Below are 18,868 nucleotides of genomic sequence, written 5' to 3'. Positions count from 1 at the left end.
CCACATGGAACCCATAGTTTGTGGTCAACAGATGGCTATTCATTGGGTTAGTTGGATGAGCACCGTCAGACTTTCCCATAGTGTGCAGGGTGAAATAGCCTAGGGTCATTTGACCTTTCCTTGCCGTAGTTTGAGGTCTCCAAATTACGGTCTCCAAATGGCTCTTAATGCGCTCTTTGGTGAAAGATTGAAAGACCTTCCCATTCCACCGTTTGAGATCTCCAGATGTAGTGTTGGACGTGGCTTGTCTAAAAATTGTTAGACCATCCAGTGTTCATCGTGGTCACAAGATGACTTCTTTTGAATAGGTTCTTAAAAAACTCGCGAGGCCTTACAACATTGTTTAATTACCATTCCTGTGCTTCTAATGCTGTTTTAATTTACTGTGGATAGTGAAGCCTTCCGGCATCCCAGTTTTAGGAGATCTGTCCCCCCGGCCCCATGGAACGTTTGGGTAAAGATTGTAAGATTTGTCAGATATTTCAGGGTTTGGCGTCTACAACTACATTCTCACTGGCTTGATTGGCCAAATAACATGTCATTTTTCTATCCCATGACTTAGGCTCCCCAGGCATGTCAAAGTGTGGTTGACCCAGAATTGTGGGATGCCACTGAATAAACCCTCCTGGATCTGTCTTCAAACTTTGATTGGCCGAGGGTCATTAAGTGCTGCTTTTTGATTGCAAATGCAGTCTCTGTGGATACATGGCCTTAGGTCCTGAACTCTCTTCAGATTTGCTTTCAGGTGCACAGGACTATTAGTCGTGTGCTAGTTAAAAGATCATGGTCATGATTTGGGGTCTACAGATGATCCTCCGTTCTCCTTCTGTAAACTTTGATCTTTGGCTCCACAAAGCTGCGTTAGTGGCTTAAAAGGAGCTTTCTGGATCCCAGTGGCAGAAACATTAAACCTGATCTTTGTTCTAGATTTGTTGTACATCTCAAGTGTGCTCCCATGTTTGGAATACTTTCAGGACACCAAAAACTCTACTTCTAGAATTTAATGCCATGGTTCCTACCTTCCAGCAGGGGGTTGGAGACAATGCTTTGGGCTGGGTGTGGAGAGGCAGGGAGTCTTTGTACATAAGCACAGCACAGTTCCTGCATTACAGCAGGGTGATGGCGTGATGCTAAAAGGGGTCCCAGTTTATTAGTACATGGTGGTTTCCACGTCACAGCTGGACTTTGGCAACAATAACTCCCTCCTAGCACATTATTACAGCCATAGGTCTCACCCCAGAGCTGCTGTTCGGCACAATAATCAGTCCCAACATGCTCGTATAATGATTGTTCCGCATCCCAGCCAGCGTTTGGACGCAAAGGCGTACAGATACATTAGCAGTTCAATAGTTCATGCATCGCAGCTGAAATATGGATATGATCACCCAGGGGGACTCTATGCATCAGCAAATTGATGACTCCTGCATCACAGCTGGTGATGGAACAGTGATTAAGAAGGCTGTGGTTTATTAGTATGGAAGAGCATGTTCAGCAGTGGGGGATGGGCAGGATGGTGTTGTGGTCCTAGTGCATTAGCTAGCAGCTCATTCTGCACCTCAGCACTGTTTATATTTATAAAAGTGAAAATGTGTGGGTTTGTTTGTGGCATGGCAAAGCCCTGTACCTTGTACAATTCCACACCTTTTCACCAATCTGCACCAAATTGTGCATTGTTACCTGTTGGGACACTCTGGACATTACTGGCTAGATGACATTTGGACACCCCTCCCCTTTCCCTGGATTCCAGCAACAAAACTACATTTGTGGGTTTGTGGCTTGGGCGAAACATTGTTCCTCATACAATTCCACACCAATTCATCAATCTGCACCAAATGTTGCATAGTTAGGGCCCTCTGGACATTAGGACAAGGACCCTCTGGACATTATTGGCTGCATAACATTTGGACATCCCTTCCCTTTCCCCGGATATCAGTGCCTTCACACATGAGACGGTTGCCTGAAATAAGCAAACATCTATGTTGTCATAAAAAAACTGGTCCTCAACCATGGAATGCACGGTTTCTGGGACATTTGCACCGCAGGGCACTGCCACGAACTGCATCACGCCAGGGAGAGGCAAAAGGTGGGGATGGAGCACAGTAGGTCCCAGTATGCAGCAGCACACCAACTCTCGCCTGCATACCCCAAACCCCCCAACGTCTGCTCCATGTTATGTCGGCCAGCCACACACGCCCACTCTCAGTGCAGTTTACCTCAGAGTGCAAAGCCAGCAAGTAATAACGAATCAGAACAGCGACCTACAGGATCATTGATTTTCAACAATTGATAAGGAGTGTTGTCATGTCTGTCCACAGAACCCATTCAGAACTTTTTTGCTAGCATGTGTTAATCCAAGGGCTTCCTTTCTACCTATAAACCTCTATGTGCTCTGACAACCATCACTGACCGTTTAGCCAGATGAAAATATAGTTTGTGTTTTCTGGTCTGGCGCTTACAATAGCCTTGCTGGCTGCAGTCCGAAATGGGAACTCCAAAGTACAGAGGGGCAGAAGAACCTGGAAACTTATAATTGACAGGAATTTGGCATACTGAAAACCAGTTCAGACGGAGAGAAAGGATCCTTGTCTCATTACCGAACCTGAAAAATACCCCTTCACCGCCCCTTGCAATCATGAATTCAGGAAAGGGCAAAAATGTAACAGTCCAACTTCTGTCATATTCACAAGGCATATGGGCCTCATTATAAGTTTGGTGGTATCTCAGTGGTAAATCTGAGAAGATACCACCAAACTGAATTACTGTTACCGCTACTTGGTGCAGCAGTATTACCACCATATTATAAGTGGCAGTGGTGGTTAGTCCCCCATTTAATTGGACTCCATGGGGCATTTTGGTGGAATTACTAGAGCATTCATTGTAACAGTAATTCTGGCAAAATCGGGTGAAAAGATGGCGTATTTAATTCAGCTCACAGCTGGAGGTGAACCTTCCAACTTTCCGCCTGACTCGCAGTTGGGTGGTGCAGTAATGTGGTGGTATACGGTAATTCCGCCACATTTAACCTGCACCGCCCAACTCGTAATGAGGCCCATAGTCCGCCTCGCACCATCCATCCCAACTGCTGAACTTTGTACGTGGTTGACATTCCCTTGCTCCTACAACCCACAAGAGTGCCAGCTCAAATGCAGCGTAAGTGTGCGTAGAACTGGCCATCTTGCCTTTCCCGCCCACACAGTTTCTTCCAGATGATGGATCTGGGCGGCTGTTGACACAGGCACTAGGACAGAAGAACCTGTCCAACCGTCCTCTACTTAAAATGCAATGTACAGGCATCACAGGCTCCAAACAGACTTCTTTCCTACAAATGTGCCTATTGTTCAGCCAGGGTGCAGGTGCCGCTAGACCACTACGGTGGTCAAGGGGGCAGTAGAAATGCTGTATAACGTAAGCAGACAATGGCTTCATTGGTATGATTGTTGCCCCTAAAGCTATGACCGAAAAATGGGCTGGCTCAATCAAGGTTTTTGAAAATAAATACAGAAATGATCAGCAATTTTCAAGCAAATTGCATCGTCTTTTGGCTTTTCCTCTAGTTCCACAAGCCGGAAAATTGGAAGTAATGTAGCAACGGATGCTGGCGGCATGCGAACGAGGCGGCGCCTCGGGGGGGGAAGCTCAGGGAGCGAGATTGTAGTATATAAAGCACGGCTTTACGTACGGTAGAGCGTTTAAGATTTTATTTCCCGAGCTTGACAATTCAGGAGACGGCTCCCCTTTATGGTCGTCCACACTGGAGGGGGGCGCGGAGCCCTCGAACCGCACCGACATCAAATTAATGAGAAGCAATTGGTGAGATATACGACCCTGTGAGGGGAAACAAACACTCAAGCACCCATTAATATATTAGGAAATCAAACGTGGAACGCCGGGCCCTGCAGGCCCATAAACTGGAACCGCAGAGAAAGTTTGCCGCAAGATTTACCTCTCCGCTCTAGGGTGGAAGGCGAAAACGCAATAACGGAAGGCCACTAAATTAACAGTTGCAGTAAAATAGGCAGCTTTGTGCTAAGGGAGAAGACGAAATGTGCAATTATTTAGTACCTTGGTGAACGGGCCTGTGCTGGTAATACCAGGGCGGTTGGTCAGCCTGAATATCAAGTGTCAATCTCAGAGAGTGTGAAGGTGGAGTGGAAAAGATCAGCGGCGGAGCAGCCAATAAAGGAGCCGCGCAATTCCATATCCCCCCCCCCCCCGGTCCGGTGCCTCTGGGAAGCCGCCGGGCAAGGGCAGAGGCAGTCCTATGTTAGCGGGTGATCAACTCAACAGGTGGCCAACAGTATGGGTTCTGCATCAGGCGCAGTACTCCAGACGTGGCCTGATATGAGACTGACTCTGCCTCGGCCCCAGGACCCTTTAAGAGACAGGAATAGCTGACAGGTGACTCACTCCGCTCCAGCCATATCGTATTCTGAGGCTCTTTATGGCCTCCAATTCCATTTTCAAAGACTTATTGGAATCTAGGGCTGATGTCGGAGCAACCCTTACTAACCCCTTTTTTCAGTTAAAATGTTTGTACTGATAACTTTTCTATGTTTTGTTTACCTTTCTAATGATTGTTGCAGATTGCAGCTATTTCTGTTTAGTAATCCTCAATGCTTCATTTGTGGGGGTGTTTGCCGGAGCTCAGCCCTGGGACTCATTCTTGAGCCCCGGCACTTATTGTCTCGGACTCACTTGAATTATGAAGTGGTGATAGCCAGTGCATCCATCAACCACAATGAGCAGGTGCGAGCCGTAGTGGAACCCCAGATATGTTGACACTGTGTGGAGCAGCTATGGGTGGTGGCAGCAGTGGTGCCCAGCTTCAGTGTCGCAGGAGTGCTAGAAAATATTTAGGCCCTTGCACCTAATTCTTTTTAACAAATTAAGCCGTGGTAATCGTGTGAGCACCTCAGGCCTGTTGACCCTGTCCGAATACTAGATTATATACTAAAGTGTGTTCCTTAGTCAAAAGAACCGAGACACTGTAAGAACCGTGTCTTGCAAAAGGAAGCCTTCCAAGTACTTGGTCTGATTTTCAGTTACAGATTTCAGAAAAGACAGGTGTGGAAAGAGAGGAAGCTGAAGAGTGAACTGCACATGCACACACAGCAGTGCTGGGCTCCAGGCCTCTCTGCCACGATATATTCCTGTCCCGTCCTTCTACCTGAGGTTCATGCACATCGCGCGGCTAGACAACAGATTCCGGCCTCATTCTGAAGAGTCCGAAGAATTTGCCATAACAAGCCTGAATAATTCTGCCTAACCGACCTGGACTCTTTCCACCAGATTCTCATTATTCAACACATGCAGCAGTGGAAGGCACAGGAACCCCTGCGGACCCCCGGTTCCGGATCCTTTCACTGCTACACACAGTGAATCTACAAACTTCTCCACATTGCGAAGATGCACCCATGGCAGCGAACATAAATGGCGGATGCCATGATAAACATGGCGCTGTTACTTTTAATAGATCTATCCGGACTGTGCCTGCTTTTTCCTGTGGTAGGGAACTTGGGTACAATCTTCAGAAACCCAGTCTCTCCATCCCCACGAACAGGCTTTCAGATTCCTTGCATGGTGCCAAAAACCCTTATTCCCTTGCCTGCAAGGAATCTGAAAAGAATCCGGGCAAGGTGGTGAAAACCCTGGGCAGATTTTGTTTCACCATTTTTTTCTACATCACCCCATGGAGAGTGAGATTATTGGTTGGCCTTAGAACGCAGTTCCAGAAAGATCACTTCAAGGCTTCTGTCACATAAAATGTAGTAGGCCCTTTGAAAGCACCAGATGGAAGGCAGCCCCCAGACAGAGATACTAACATGGTTGTCACAGAGAAGGCTGAACTTTGTTTTGAAACGCCTTTTTTTTCATTGACCCCTCCCCCGCCTCCGCTCATCCCATTGCATTCCTTGTCTTTCACAGCATTACCGGCTCAGGAGTCTGCGCCTTCTACATGGATGACATTGAGAGGGTGTTCAGCAGCAGGTTCAAGGAGCAAAAGACCACGGAATCTGCCTGGACGCCAATTCCTGAGGAAAAAGTCCCGAAACCTAGGTAAGTAACCTCTCTCCACCCCATAAATATGAAGGTAACACTGGGCAGGCAAACACTGTGACAAGTACAAGTTCACCTGTTCATATTTTTGCTACATACTGTGGCAGTCAAGGCCACTTATGAGCAGGAGCTGTAATAGGGTTTTGACGTATGGGATATCACGTCGGCAATCGAGGCTGCGGAGGGGGTCTCTGTCTAGCTTGAACACTAGGATATCTGGAAAATGTGCGCTTTTTACTGTTAGGTAATTTATTGATTGGACCTTGCTTTGGGAAGCAACAGAGCGCTTTACAAGTCATAGTGGGTAAAGATTCAGAGGTACAAGGGGGATAGCCTCTCTGGAAAACTGAAGTTAGAGTGCCCAGTAGACGCTCTATGAAAAACTGCGTTTAGAAGTGTACCCAATAGCCTCTGCGAGAGTTACACTTGAAGTGTGCCAATACCCTCTCTGACGAAATGAATTTAGAAGTGTTCCCAATAGACTCTGTATGGAAAATTGTACTTAGAAGTTCGCCCAGTTCCCTCTCTGGGAAAGTTGCATTTAGAAGTTTGCACACTGAAAGAGCATATAACCCATCACACCACACCCCACGCTTACTCTCTCCTTTACATCACCACTCAACTAGAACACAGAGATACTATGACACCATTCGGTATAACTGTTCTCATACGAACATCCACCACTTACTCCACATCATTCTATGTAAACACTGCTGGTCTCACACCCCCAGCCAGGCGTTTTCCTCAGGCCTAACGCAGCCACATCCGTTCCGGATAAATCCTGCCAGAACGAACACATTCTCCTGATCTCTCAACCACCACACCTACCGATAAGAAGCAGCTATTACACGTGTACCGCACAAGCTGCACACATATCCGGTGCTCACACGCACCTTTTGACTCTCCCTACTCTCTCTACTGATCTGAACTTCGGTTCCCAAGGGCGTTCAACCTACCAGCGCCTTCAGACCATACCAATGGTATATAAGGCGCTATATAAGTGCAAAATAACAATAACAATAACAATAGGGGAGGCTGGGCAATTTGCCAAAAAGGGCTCTTCAAGTAACCAGCTGAAGAAACGGGGGAAAAGATCACCAAACATGCTTTGTAAAGATTCCTGTACATTTCTATCCCCTGATCTGGGGCGTTGTTGATTGCGGAATGTCTCTGTGTGAACATCTCCTCACAACTCGAGGGACTCTAGACCAAACCAGCGCACAGCAGATCTCTTCATCGTTAGAAGCAAATGGAAGAGCAGAGGAGACAATCGATATGATTCCTTGCATTGTAATTGGGTCTAATCACACACGTACGTACAATTGTCATTCTATAATTTTGCAAGTACGGCGTTACACAATACTAAAGATCACATCTTGACAGAATTTAAGTTTACCCAACAAACATACTCTCTATTCTCGCCAAAAATAGTTGCCATTCTTCAATCTGAGTCTAATTAACATATTATGCAAACGCAGATGTGCTTTCAAAATAACCCACCAGCGAAATAACACATGCTGTGCTGTTGGTCATCAAGTAGTCATTTGAAGACAAAGACAAATGTTTTGGCCCGAAAGGCTTGCAATTGAGCACATTTGCCTACCCACTATGCTTTGCTCAGTGATGGCTACTGGGTGTCGCTGTGGCATTTGTTACTTGGCTCAAATGGCCTATACTACTTTCATGACAATATTAAAATCCCAAGTCATGTCATGTGTGATTCTTTACAATGACTATTCCTGGTTTCTAAAATGTGCCCCATCGTGAATTTAATGTGAAAGTATCTGAGAATAAATTTTAAAACCAGAGAAAGAAAGAGTTGCATTGGAAGTCAGTGAACACATTTAATGTAGTAATTTAAAGTTCCACCTGTTTACTCTTACATGCTTTACAGTGTTAAAAACAAGCTGCAAGTCTTAAGCCCTGGCCTTTGAGATGTATATTTAATAGTCCAAGGGCAACATCATGCTCGCTTCTGATCATGATCCTTAAAATCGTAAATTTCACCTCTTGTATAGTTGTTTCACCTGCAAAACCCAATTGTTGTATGATATGAGAAAATTCGCAGAATTGTTGTGTTAACAAAACTTCACCCCGGAGCAATTCTAGAAGCTGCATCTCGAGCACTGGCTCCAGTTGCAGCGACCACGTCTGCAGTATTCTTGGCTTCTAGGGGCCCATACTTGGAATACACCTGGAATATTGCATCCAGATGTAGAGGCCACATGTTAATGTTAAAGGATATTTGTACCGCGCACTATCACCACCGGAGTGGTCCCGTGGCACTCTGGCGGTTCTGAAACGGAAGGGGGGGGGGTGAGTTAGTAGGAACAAGCAGGAAAAGTGCAAGAGAGCAGTGATGTGCCGTTGGCAGCATCAGCCGGGTTAACACTGTTTGCTGGGCTTGGGGTGCTTTCCAGTCAGTAGCCGTCATGTGCTGTTGTGAGAGTATGCGTGGTTTGTTTTTGTTGTTGCGGTGTAGTGAAGTTTGTTCGGTTTTGCTGTGCTATAGGGTTGTGGTTGTGTTTGGTTGGCGTTTGAGAGGTGTATGCAGAGGGGGGAAATTGTTAGTGGGTTAGTAATTGGCATCACTGTCTATAAGTGATGTGCTAAATGGCCATGTTCTTTCTAGATGTGCCGCGTGAATCTCTCTGCCTTTCTATCTAGATCCGGTACTGGCTGATATTCACAATCCTTTCGATATATAACGCCCACCATTATTCACAACTGTATCCAAATGTGGCACTGGCCCACCTTCGAAATCCTGTCTATATGTGAAGCAAGTTAGTATTCACAATTCTAACATAGTCTGTCCTCGATAGTAATATGAATGCAGTCTGGGACTGGCTGACAATCGCTATTGTATCTATATGTGGCACTGGCAGACATTCACAATCCTTTCTAGTTGTGATGCAGGCTACTGTTCACAATCTTATCTAAGTGTGGCACATGCCAGCATTTGCAATTCTGTCCCAAGTGTGGTACTGGTTATCATTCATAATTCTGTCGGGTCTCTTCTATCTAAATGTGGTATTGCTAGTCTTCCTAATTCTAACTAAGTGTGGCACTTGCTGACATTCACTATTCCATCTGAGTGTGGCACTTGCTAACCTTCATAATCCTATCCAGATGTGAGGCTGGCTAGTGTTCACGATTCCATTTAAGTGTGGCACATGCTATTCACAATTCCATCTAAGTGTGGGACATGTTAACATTCACATTTCTATCTAGATGCGACGCAGGCTAATGTCTATGATTCCATCTAAGTGAGGCACATGCTAACATTCACAAATCTAAGTGTAGACATGCTGATATTCACGATCCTATCTAGATGCGATGCGAAATAATATTCACAATTCCTGTGTGAGACATGCCAACATTCACAATTCTATCCAGGTGTGGCAAACGCTGACACACACAATTCAATCCAAGTGTGGCACTTGCTAACATCCACAATCCCTTGTAGGTGTGGCAAATGCCGACATTGACAATTCAATCCAGGTGTGCTAACATTCACAATCCTATCTAGTTCCATCTAAGTGTGGCACATTCTAACATTCACAGTTTCATCAAATTTCGGCACTTGCTGACATTCATAACTCCATCTAGGTGAGACTCAGTCTAAAGTTAGTGATTCCCTCGAAGCATGGCATATGCTAGCATTCCCAATTCTATCCAGATTGTGGCACATACTGATATTCACAGCTCAAACCAGTGCGGCACCTGCCAACATCCACAATTCTATCTAGATGCGACTCAGGCTAATTTTCACAATTCCAACTAAGTGTGGCACATGCTAACATTCACAATTCCATCTAGGTGCGACTCAGGCTAATGTTAGGGATTCCATCTAAGTGTTGCACATGCAATAATTCACAATTCACAATTCTATCTAATGTGGCACTTACTAACCCTCAAAATTCTATGTAAGTGTGGAACTTGCTAACATGGTCAAATATGTCTAGATTTGATGTCTGTTTTGGTAAAGTAATGTAGACTGGCAGGGCTTTCTGGAGTAGAGTGATTGCTTTACTCCCCACCCATGCCACACTTACTTTGTTGTTGCTGTCGGTTGATGGCTGGCTTCACTGGCTTCCCCTGCTGACACCAGCAGGCACTGTCTGGAGCTGCCTCTGTTGGAGCCACCCTTTGCCTCGGGGCCCTTAGCCGAGGGGGTTGCCGGGCAGGGGGCTGCCCTGGGGTGTCATTATGAGGGCGTAATAGACCAATCGCGTCTGGAGGGAGGTCTGGGAGCCGGGGAAAAGGACACCAGAAAGCGGGAAGCCATGGAGGGGGAATCCGCGCAAAGAGTGCGCATTACATGCTTTTAATCACAAAATTACTTTTTTGCGGACTACAGTGGCGGGGCCTAGGGCTATCCTACCTCCAAGGGGGTTTTGCCACCTACCGAAACTAGTGTTCCATCTTGAGTATTTGGACCAGACCTGGAATTACATTTGAAGCATTGAGTAGGGTTTTAGCAACATTCTTCAAGCCATATGTAGCGTGGTGTCTGGTAACAGGCACCACCTTGAGAGTGGTGTGTTCAAGAATGGGTGTCATGCCAGGTTTATCATGTCCAGGGCAGGTCTAGAGTATTGTGCCAAGTTCTGCAGGCTATGGAGACTGGGCACATTCCAGAAAAAAGTGCACAAAGGGGTGCTTGTTTGAAGCCAGAAGCTTTGTGTGGTGAGGCCTCTGAATGTACAGCTGACCTGGAGCGTAGGTAAACAATACAACATATTATCAGCCTTGAGGTAAGTCAATATTGCGGACAGCCGGTGAAGGGATATACTGTGCTTTGAATGCAGTTTGAAATGCCGAAAGGCAGACATGTTTTTATGTGATTTGATCAAATCACTAACCCCAACCCCCGAATCCCCGGCCACCCAATCCCTCACCTGCATTCTGAACCGCAGAATACCCTAATCTCGAATCCCCTACTGCTTTGTGGCCACTGTCCTTGCGAATGGAGATTTTCACCCTCCCACCACCCTCCTGTTTGTATGCTAATGGGGAGGGAGGGAGTCCACCAACCCTCCCTCAACCTCCCTCCCCGTGAGACCCCTCTCACCCGATGCCCTGTGATTGCACTCCCGACCCCACCGGCCGGAATCCTCTTAACTCACCTCAATCCCCCCAAACCCACTTCATCTCCTTACCTGGAGAGGAGGGCCTGCTACCTTTTTTGAAATATTTGCAAGGAACTTGGGTTTGGTCACCCTAAATTACCTGGAGGCAACCAGACGTGGACTCCCTGCGCACTGTGCTCAGAGAGGCACAGCTTCACCTCACTGATGAGGCCCAACAAGGCTGAAACACGTGTATGGGGTTGCTGGTGGTACTCTTGTTCAGAGAGGAATTGCCACAGCATTTCGGTGCTGGACTGCCCATGTGGGCGGGGACAAAGACTGATATGCAAATGGATTATTTCCCATCTGTGAAAGGTACAGTGAGCGAAAGCGTGTGCTGCAAACTCTCATCTCAGAACAGGTTATCATGCCATGTTCTTTCTGGAGAGGAGCGCCTGCTACCTTTTGTGAAACATCTCCTTACCTGCCCTGTCTTTGCTGCATCCAGCTACAATTCCTGGCTCCGCTAGATAGAGGACTAAGCGTTCTCCGGTCATATGTTCACCATGCAGGCCAGTCTGGGGCCCATGGATTTAGCTGCCCGTTACTCAAAAAGGTGGATTTGACAAATCCACAATTGCCGGATATGATAAAACGACAGAAATATCTAATATGTTCTGCAAGCTATTGTTCATATTCATTTGACACCACTAGCCAGTGTTTTCATTTCAAAATGTAGATCTAGCATGGGGTATTCAAAGAAAATCGGGAAAAAATGACACCACCCCCACCGTTTCCACAACCCTCTTTTTAGTAATAAAGTTGGCGGAAAAGGGTCCAGTTGTGCCGTACAAATGCACACTTAGCACTTCTCCAATGTAAAAAAAAAGGCATGCAAAATTGTGCAGAATGAGGGCAGCATTTCGTCTTCATAAGGACAATGTGAAAAATAAAGGGGTTACCTGTATTTAATCCCTGCTTCCTCAGGTATGTAAAGCAAAGAATATGTAACCGTGTGAACCAGTAGATAGAGGATGACCGGACAATCTCATTCAACTTGTTATAAAAAAAATGTTATTAATTACAGTACAAAAATATATGTATACAAATGTGTGTATCATTCTAATCTCTAAACAGTGAGTTTATCATAGACTCAAATACACATACAAATTACTGCTCACACTATAAATGTTCTCCGTCATTCATTCATAACCATACTTTCAACAGTAGCAATGGCTCTCTATATTTCTGTGTAATTTAGACCCTATCCTTAGTACAAGTGTCCAGTTATTGACACTTGTACTAAGGATATGGTCTAAATACTCTGTAAAATTAAGTGTATTTAATATGTTTTAACAAGTAAGCTCTGTTACACAGAAATATAGAGCACTGGTGCTAGCCCCCAGCTTCAATTGCCTTTCTAAACCTTCCTGAGCACACCCTTGTGGTGCCCGCGTGCAGCATTCACCTCGTCAGTCCTGTGTGATGGCAGACGTCCTGCTTCCGGCCTGCTGTAGAGTGGGCTATGAGAGCGCCGGGTCTGCAGTCTCCCTGCAGGAACCGAAGCATCTCTGCTCCCAGAAGCCTTCAGTCGCCAGGGTAACAGGGGCAGATGCATGGGAGCTCACATCAAAGCCCTGCTGTAATTCCCCGTTCCATCACTCTCGCCCTGTTAAATTTGTACTGTGGGTACAGCCACATCGACCATTTTTGACTTTCCTTTCAACTGCATTGAGTGAAAATCAATGTTTTGGGGAAGATTTAGCAAAGAGAACTGATAAGTTGTGTACTAAAAGGTTCAAATAAGTATAGACTAAGGCACTCAGCAGGGGTTAGGGAAGGGGTGTTGCAGGAGGACAGGCACTCGCAATGACCCTGCTTCACAGAGCAGCCATGCCAGCTCTCCTGGTTTATATAGTGCTTTACTAATTATTTTCGACAACAATGTTACTATTTCTCTTTTTTTTTTTCAACGAATCGCCCTTCTAAAATATCCTACTCTATTGCAAGTCACTACAAAAAAAAATCGTCCTCATTTCTACAGTAAAATCTCGCTTGTAGTTGATGTTCCCCAAAGATGCCGTTTCTGGTGGTCTCACTGCCAGGTCAAGATTCAGTCCGTCCTCCATTTCCCTTGCATTCCCGTCCGCTTCTCTCACTGTGCCCGCTATCAACCAACCACTGTGGGCTATCAAGTGCTGAAGTGGAGACAATGCAATTGATAGCGTGTGCATGTAACAAGGAACCGACACGGCGTCCGTGGAACAAGCATACAGTGAGACAGTACTTCACAGGCAGGGCAGTGAGAATCTAGACTTGCAAACAGGAGTAGCCAGTTGAAAAACTGAATAACAAAACTCAAACGGCAGGGGTAAAGCTAGAGACCATGCCTAGTCTGTGTATTAAGAAAGGGGAGGGCACGGCAGGCTGCATGACCCTGATGTCTCTGTGCGTGAAACATTGCAGTCCATAGGGTGACTTTTCCCTCTTCTTCCTCAGACCTGGCAGCTGTGCGGGTGTTGGCATGGCTGCGGCATACAAGTCCTCAGCCGATTTCCCAGATGAGACCCTGGCATTCATCAAATCCTACCCTTTAATGGACGAGGCTGTGCCATCTGTCACCGAAAAGCCGTGGTTCACCAAAACCACTAGTCGGTGAGTGAAGGTGGTTACTGAGGTATGGTGGTTAACGTGGGAGGAAGTTGACTGAGTGTTGTGAGGAAGGCTGCATGGTGGTTGTAACTGAGGATGTGCATTTAATGGGGCCTGGTGGTAATGCAGGACAATGATCAGAGGCTGGGTACTGATCAATGTGGGCGGTCATGATCGATAAGTGAGATATGATGGTAGTTGTGGATAGGTGTTGAGTGAGATTGGGTCAGGATTCGTGAAAAGGGTGAGTAAACATTAGATGAGAGGATGCTGAAGGAGCGGCTTTAAGAAGGGTGCCTGGTGAAGAGCTCTAGATGCTAAATACGGGTGGGGCGGGGGGGGGGTTGCAAATGAGGGTAGTTGATCAGGTTGGGTGCACTGAGAGATGTGATGGTCAGCCAGCTTTACTCGTGCAATTCCTTTTTGGCATCACCGGTAATCTTTTGGTGCCTGGTAGCACCTACCCTGTAGGGACACCATATTAAGCTATTCCTTTCCACTCCCCCCCCCGCACCCCGACTCAAAACAGACCCATACCTGCCACATACTGGATGCAAATTATATGTTGCACATCAAAACCAGAGGCAGAATGTGCAGCTTCAAGTTTCGGCTCATCACTATTGCACCATATATCCATGGGATTTTGACTAGTTCTGAACGTGGTCCTTCGTATTTCTATGGGGATATTTGACCACGCAAAACCCCTTGTGCATAGCCTTTATGGGGGCCTTTGAACACTTCTCACACTGTACATCCTTATTTCTTCAGGAGCCTTTGCTTTTTTCTAGGGGCCCTTATACGAATTCTGCCCTTTGTACCTTATTTCTTTGTGGGACTATTGACCAATTCTAACTCACTTTTCCTGAGAAAAATCTGGACCTATTCTGGCTCCTTTCATTATTCTATATACATCTGACGTTGTTCACCTAGCACTGCCCCCTCAACCCTCATACATGAAATTTCAACCTGCCATGATTTGTCCTACCTGGGACCTATTCTGACCGGTTCTGCTTTATTTCTACACGGATTTCCCTCTGAGGGTGACATTTGAAGACCAAAATGTATTTCAGAAGTGATTGAGTGCAAGGGTGGATGTGTCCTAGAACCCCTCTCTGTTTACTGTGGAACGCATCCTGGTATGTGCCTCTGAAAGGCAGGTAGAGCACGGCAAGAGTCAGTTGCGTGTCAGGATCGCATGCATAGGAGAGGGAACAGGGGCTTGGGATGCGCCGTTCTGGTTTTTTGTGGAAACTCATTGGCTTCTGGTCCTGTCCCTTCTAGATTCAAGCTGACTCAGATTGCTGCCGACACGGCCGCTGGCCCCTATAGAAACTACACGGTGCTCTTTCTGGGATCGGAGGATGGCAAGGTGCTGAAAGTTCTCTCAAGCTCTACAGAGAACTCAACTGTGGAGACTTTGTTGCTGGAAGAGATCAGTGTCTACAACCCTGCAAAGTGAGTCTCGAGATTGCAGACCTTCACATGGCCGTTTGATTTATTAGAACTTTAGATGTGCGACTGCAATGTGTGTCCCTTTCTCTTCTTCGCTGTCTCTTGCACTCTTTCTCCCACACGTTCTATCCATCTCCACGCCTTTTTGCTGTGCTCTCTCTCTCTCCCTTCATTGCACTCTTTCCCACTTCCGTACCCTCACTCTATCCCTCCACCTCTCACAAAAAAAGAAAATGCCTACGGGTGGTGCTGCCTTTTCAATTTTGGGACTAACCTCTGGAAGATTCTTCCGGTCCAGATTAGGACAGCAGAAGATCATTTCCACAATAAAACTCTTAACTTACCTCTTGTCCTTTTACCTACCTTCTTAGCTTCACCTTATTGTCAACATACATGACATAACGTGTCGAAGTTCATTTTATATTGGAGGGGAACCTTCTGCAGTGTTAATACATATTGTCAAACCCAAGACATCCTCTGCTGGAGACACTTCATACATCCACCACCTATCCTGCAAACTAGTTCTTGAACCGGCCATCTCCAGTAAGGGCGTTTCCATGGATTTATGGCGTCTGCTGGGTAGTCCATCGAGGCATCACCCCTTCTGGGTGCTGTTGCTTAGTTCCACCCTTTCTGCCAGTGGCTGTTTAGGATTGGTGCACCCCTGTTGGGTGTTGCTCTTTAGAATCTCCACGATGGGCGTTTCCATGAACCCACCCCATTTTCTGGGGGCTTTTCAATATTCAACATTTTCCCGCAGGCTGTTCTATTTATCATCTTTCTCTGCCGGCGTTCTTTTCTGGACCCACCATGCTTTCTTCTTGCACCAACCCCCTCCCATGACAGATGTTTTCTAGGTCTAAAACTTCCACTGGGGTCTATTTTGTTAATCCACCACCTCTGTTGGGGGGCCATTGCTTAATTCCACAACCACCATTTACGGTTGATCTAACACAACAACCTTCCTATCCTTTAGGAGCGGGTGCATATATACCTCAGTGGAACTGATTACTGTCTGCCTGAGCTTTGGGCACACAGCCTCATGGTATGCTGTCATGAGGATTGAGATGTGCTGCACACAAACCGGATTTCTCCTGCCTTCTTTCACAATAAGCAACCCTGCTTCCTAAACTCTAACAAGCAGCATCTCTGGATCTATTATTCCATAGTCATACTAATGGCTGAAATTGCGTTCAAATGTAGATGCAGTGTGAAGCGGGAGGACCGCAGAATTCTGGGGCTGCAACTGGATAAGGACCGACAGGCGCTCTATGTGGCCTTTACTAGCTGTGTGATACGTGTACCGCTGAGCCGTTGTGAAGCCTACGGGAGTTGCAAGAAGTGAGTAAAGGGCGGGCTGGCCACGTTTATTCTTCAACCTCAGAACCCTCCATTTCGCAGTCTTCTGTGGGTAGTAGCACATGATTGGCCGATTACAAATGTACATGCTTTGTTACAATCCTTTTTTTTTGTTGCCTTTTGTAATGTAAAAATGTAAATTTTGTGAGTAAGGTCACACTCTTCTAATCAAATGCTTCCCTTCCTCTTGATTTTTCCTCCCATTTCCCTCTGGTGTCGACTGCCTCCAGGAACTGTCTTGGTTCGCGAGACCCATACTGCGTCTGGCTGAAAACCGGCCTGTGCGCCACCTATGGGTTGGACACCAGGTATGATGGCAGCTGTAGTGTTCATCTCTCCCCGTGTGTTCTGTTTATGTATCCCTCATGTTGAAGTATCTTCGATATGAGTCAACTGTCCAAATATCATCTCATGCGATATCTATATATACTCCATTTTAAATGTCTATATACCCCACTCCCATATATTGCCCTAATGAATGGACTTTAAACCCCAGAGTGAACAGGTTAAATAATTGTGCCATGTATTTTATAAATGCTACCAGGTTAATAGTTTATAGAATCAGCACCCACAATTGAAGACCCAGATGCTAAAACCTATTGTCGGCTTCTGCAACATGACACCTCAAAGTTGCAGTCTGTTTCTAGTGTTTTATTACTCATAGGTAAACACAGAAAATGGTCAACAACAAAGAGGAGCATTGCACCGGCTGAAGAAAAGTTCTCTTTTTAATATATATATATATATATATATATATATATATATATATATATATATTGGGCACCTGCATTTTTAAATGTGTGCTAATAGAGTTGAAGGAGAAACATGGGTCGAGGCACGAGGCAGAGGCTGGGGCATGCAGCTCTCTGGCTGCTCCAAATGCATTTGGTGGATCAGTTGTCCAGTGCACCCTGATTGGCTGAATGGTTCCATGTTATTTCAACGCTAGTAATTACTTTGCAGTTAATTGCTTCGAATTTCTACTTCTTTTTCTTTTTTTTTCTTTTGGGCTTCCCCCATTACCCACTTCCCCCTCCTCTTGCTCCAAGCCCCTCCCCACCCTCTTTTAACTCTTCAACCCACAACCTCTTATATTTTTCAAAGTCATTTCGCATTAATTACTTTAAAGTTAATTACGCCAAATTAATTACTACTGTTGAATTCTGTACTGTTTTTAGTAATTCAGCTGTTTAGGTAGGTTAATAATGTAAATAGTATTGTGAGATTACACCTTTTTATATACAAATGTAAACGTCTTCTGGTGTACTCAGAGAAGGGAAAAATGTTAAGATCAACTAAACAAATCGTACACCAGCAAAAAAAAAAAAATACTGCTGTTGAAACTACAGAATACCGGCTGAACAACCCAGCCAGTGTGCTATTTGATTATACAATCCCTCCAATAATTTCCTAGGATCCCTATTTTATTATTCCATATATCTTGCCAGGTATTCTCCATACACCCCTTCATGTCCCATCCATGTACTTCCGTGGTCATCATACATACACACCAGAGTCTATCGTCTCCATCTGCATTTTCTGCATATCCTACGTGTGTCATTTATATTCCCCCACATGTGATGTCTGTAATCCCTAATGAAAGTGCTCTATATACCAACAGGTACATCCTTCAGTATGACGCTCCATCGTGTGCATACCGTTGTTTAAAACCTCTATATACCAGTTTGCTTTTCGGCACTAGAAACCAATGTGCATCGTCTAGATACTACACTCATTGCAAATAGCCAATATGTCTTTCGTCTATATACCACCCTCATCCAATATATACCATGTTTGTTTCTGTACCGAGTTGTAGTTGGGTGCATTTGTTTTATGTAACGCATGTATCCTGAAGATATTGCTGAGCAGGGTCTGTGCCACGGCATGAATAGTCTTTCGACCTCTGGTTTTAAATGTATTTGAATCTATCATTTTGTCTGCTGTGTATATAGATACAGAGCTATACCAATATTATGAAGAATATACAAGCATATCGGCGTGAACAAAATAAAAACATCAGTTTAAAGAAGTGACTTTTAAGTCACTTTCTAAATTATTGCAAAGTTGGGATGGCTGTAATTGCAACTTTAAAGATTTTTCCAACATGCAGTGACGGTCCCTGAAAGAGTTAATAATTTATTTTGCGTAAAGGCAGTATATCCTAAAAATAAGCACAGCTTTTTTGATATGGGGTTCTTATGTTCGTCCTTTTTTGGAGGGGCAAGAAACGAGGTGCTCTCCAAGTCCTGAGGTCCTGTCTTCTGCCATTTGCTGTT

General features: G+C 45.4%; 1 protein-coding gene across 7 annotated transcripts in view; it reads left to right on the top strand.

The window, feature by feature from the left end:
* SEMA6C (semaphorin 6C) overlaps nt 1–18,868 on the top strand; it is a 471,162-nt gene that overhangs the window by 407,752 nt on the left and 44,542 nt on the right. For all 7 annotated transcript variants that reach the window (XM_069649822.1, XM_069649813.1, XM_069649807.1 and 4 more), the window contains 5 exons: nt 5,926–6,057; nt 13,629–13,784; nt 15,063–15,236; nt 16,437–16,574; nt 16,823–16,900. In XM_069649822.1, the coding sequence (XP_069505923.1) occupies nt 5,926–6,057; nt 13,629–13,784; nt 15,063–15,236; nt 16,437–16,574; nt 16,823–16,900 (678 nt within the window). The remainder of the gene's footprint in view (nt 1–5,925; nt 6,058–13,628; nt 13,785–15,062; nt 15,237–16,436; nt 16,575–16,822; nt 16,901–18,868) is intronic.

Source organism: Ambystoma mexicanum, chromosome 1p (genome assembly GCF_040938575.1).
Source record: "Ambystoma mexicanum isolate Mex_15411 chromosome 1p, UKY_AmexF1_1, whole genome shotgun sequence".
NCBI lineage: Eukaryota > Metazoa > Chordata > Amphibia > Caudata > Ambystomatidae > Ambystoma > Ambystoma mexicanum.
Note: the sequence above shows the minus strand (reverse complement) of the source record. Positions and strands in the feature narration are given on the sequence as shown.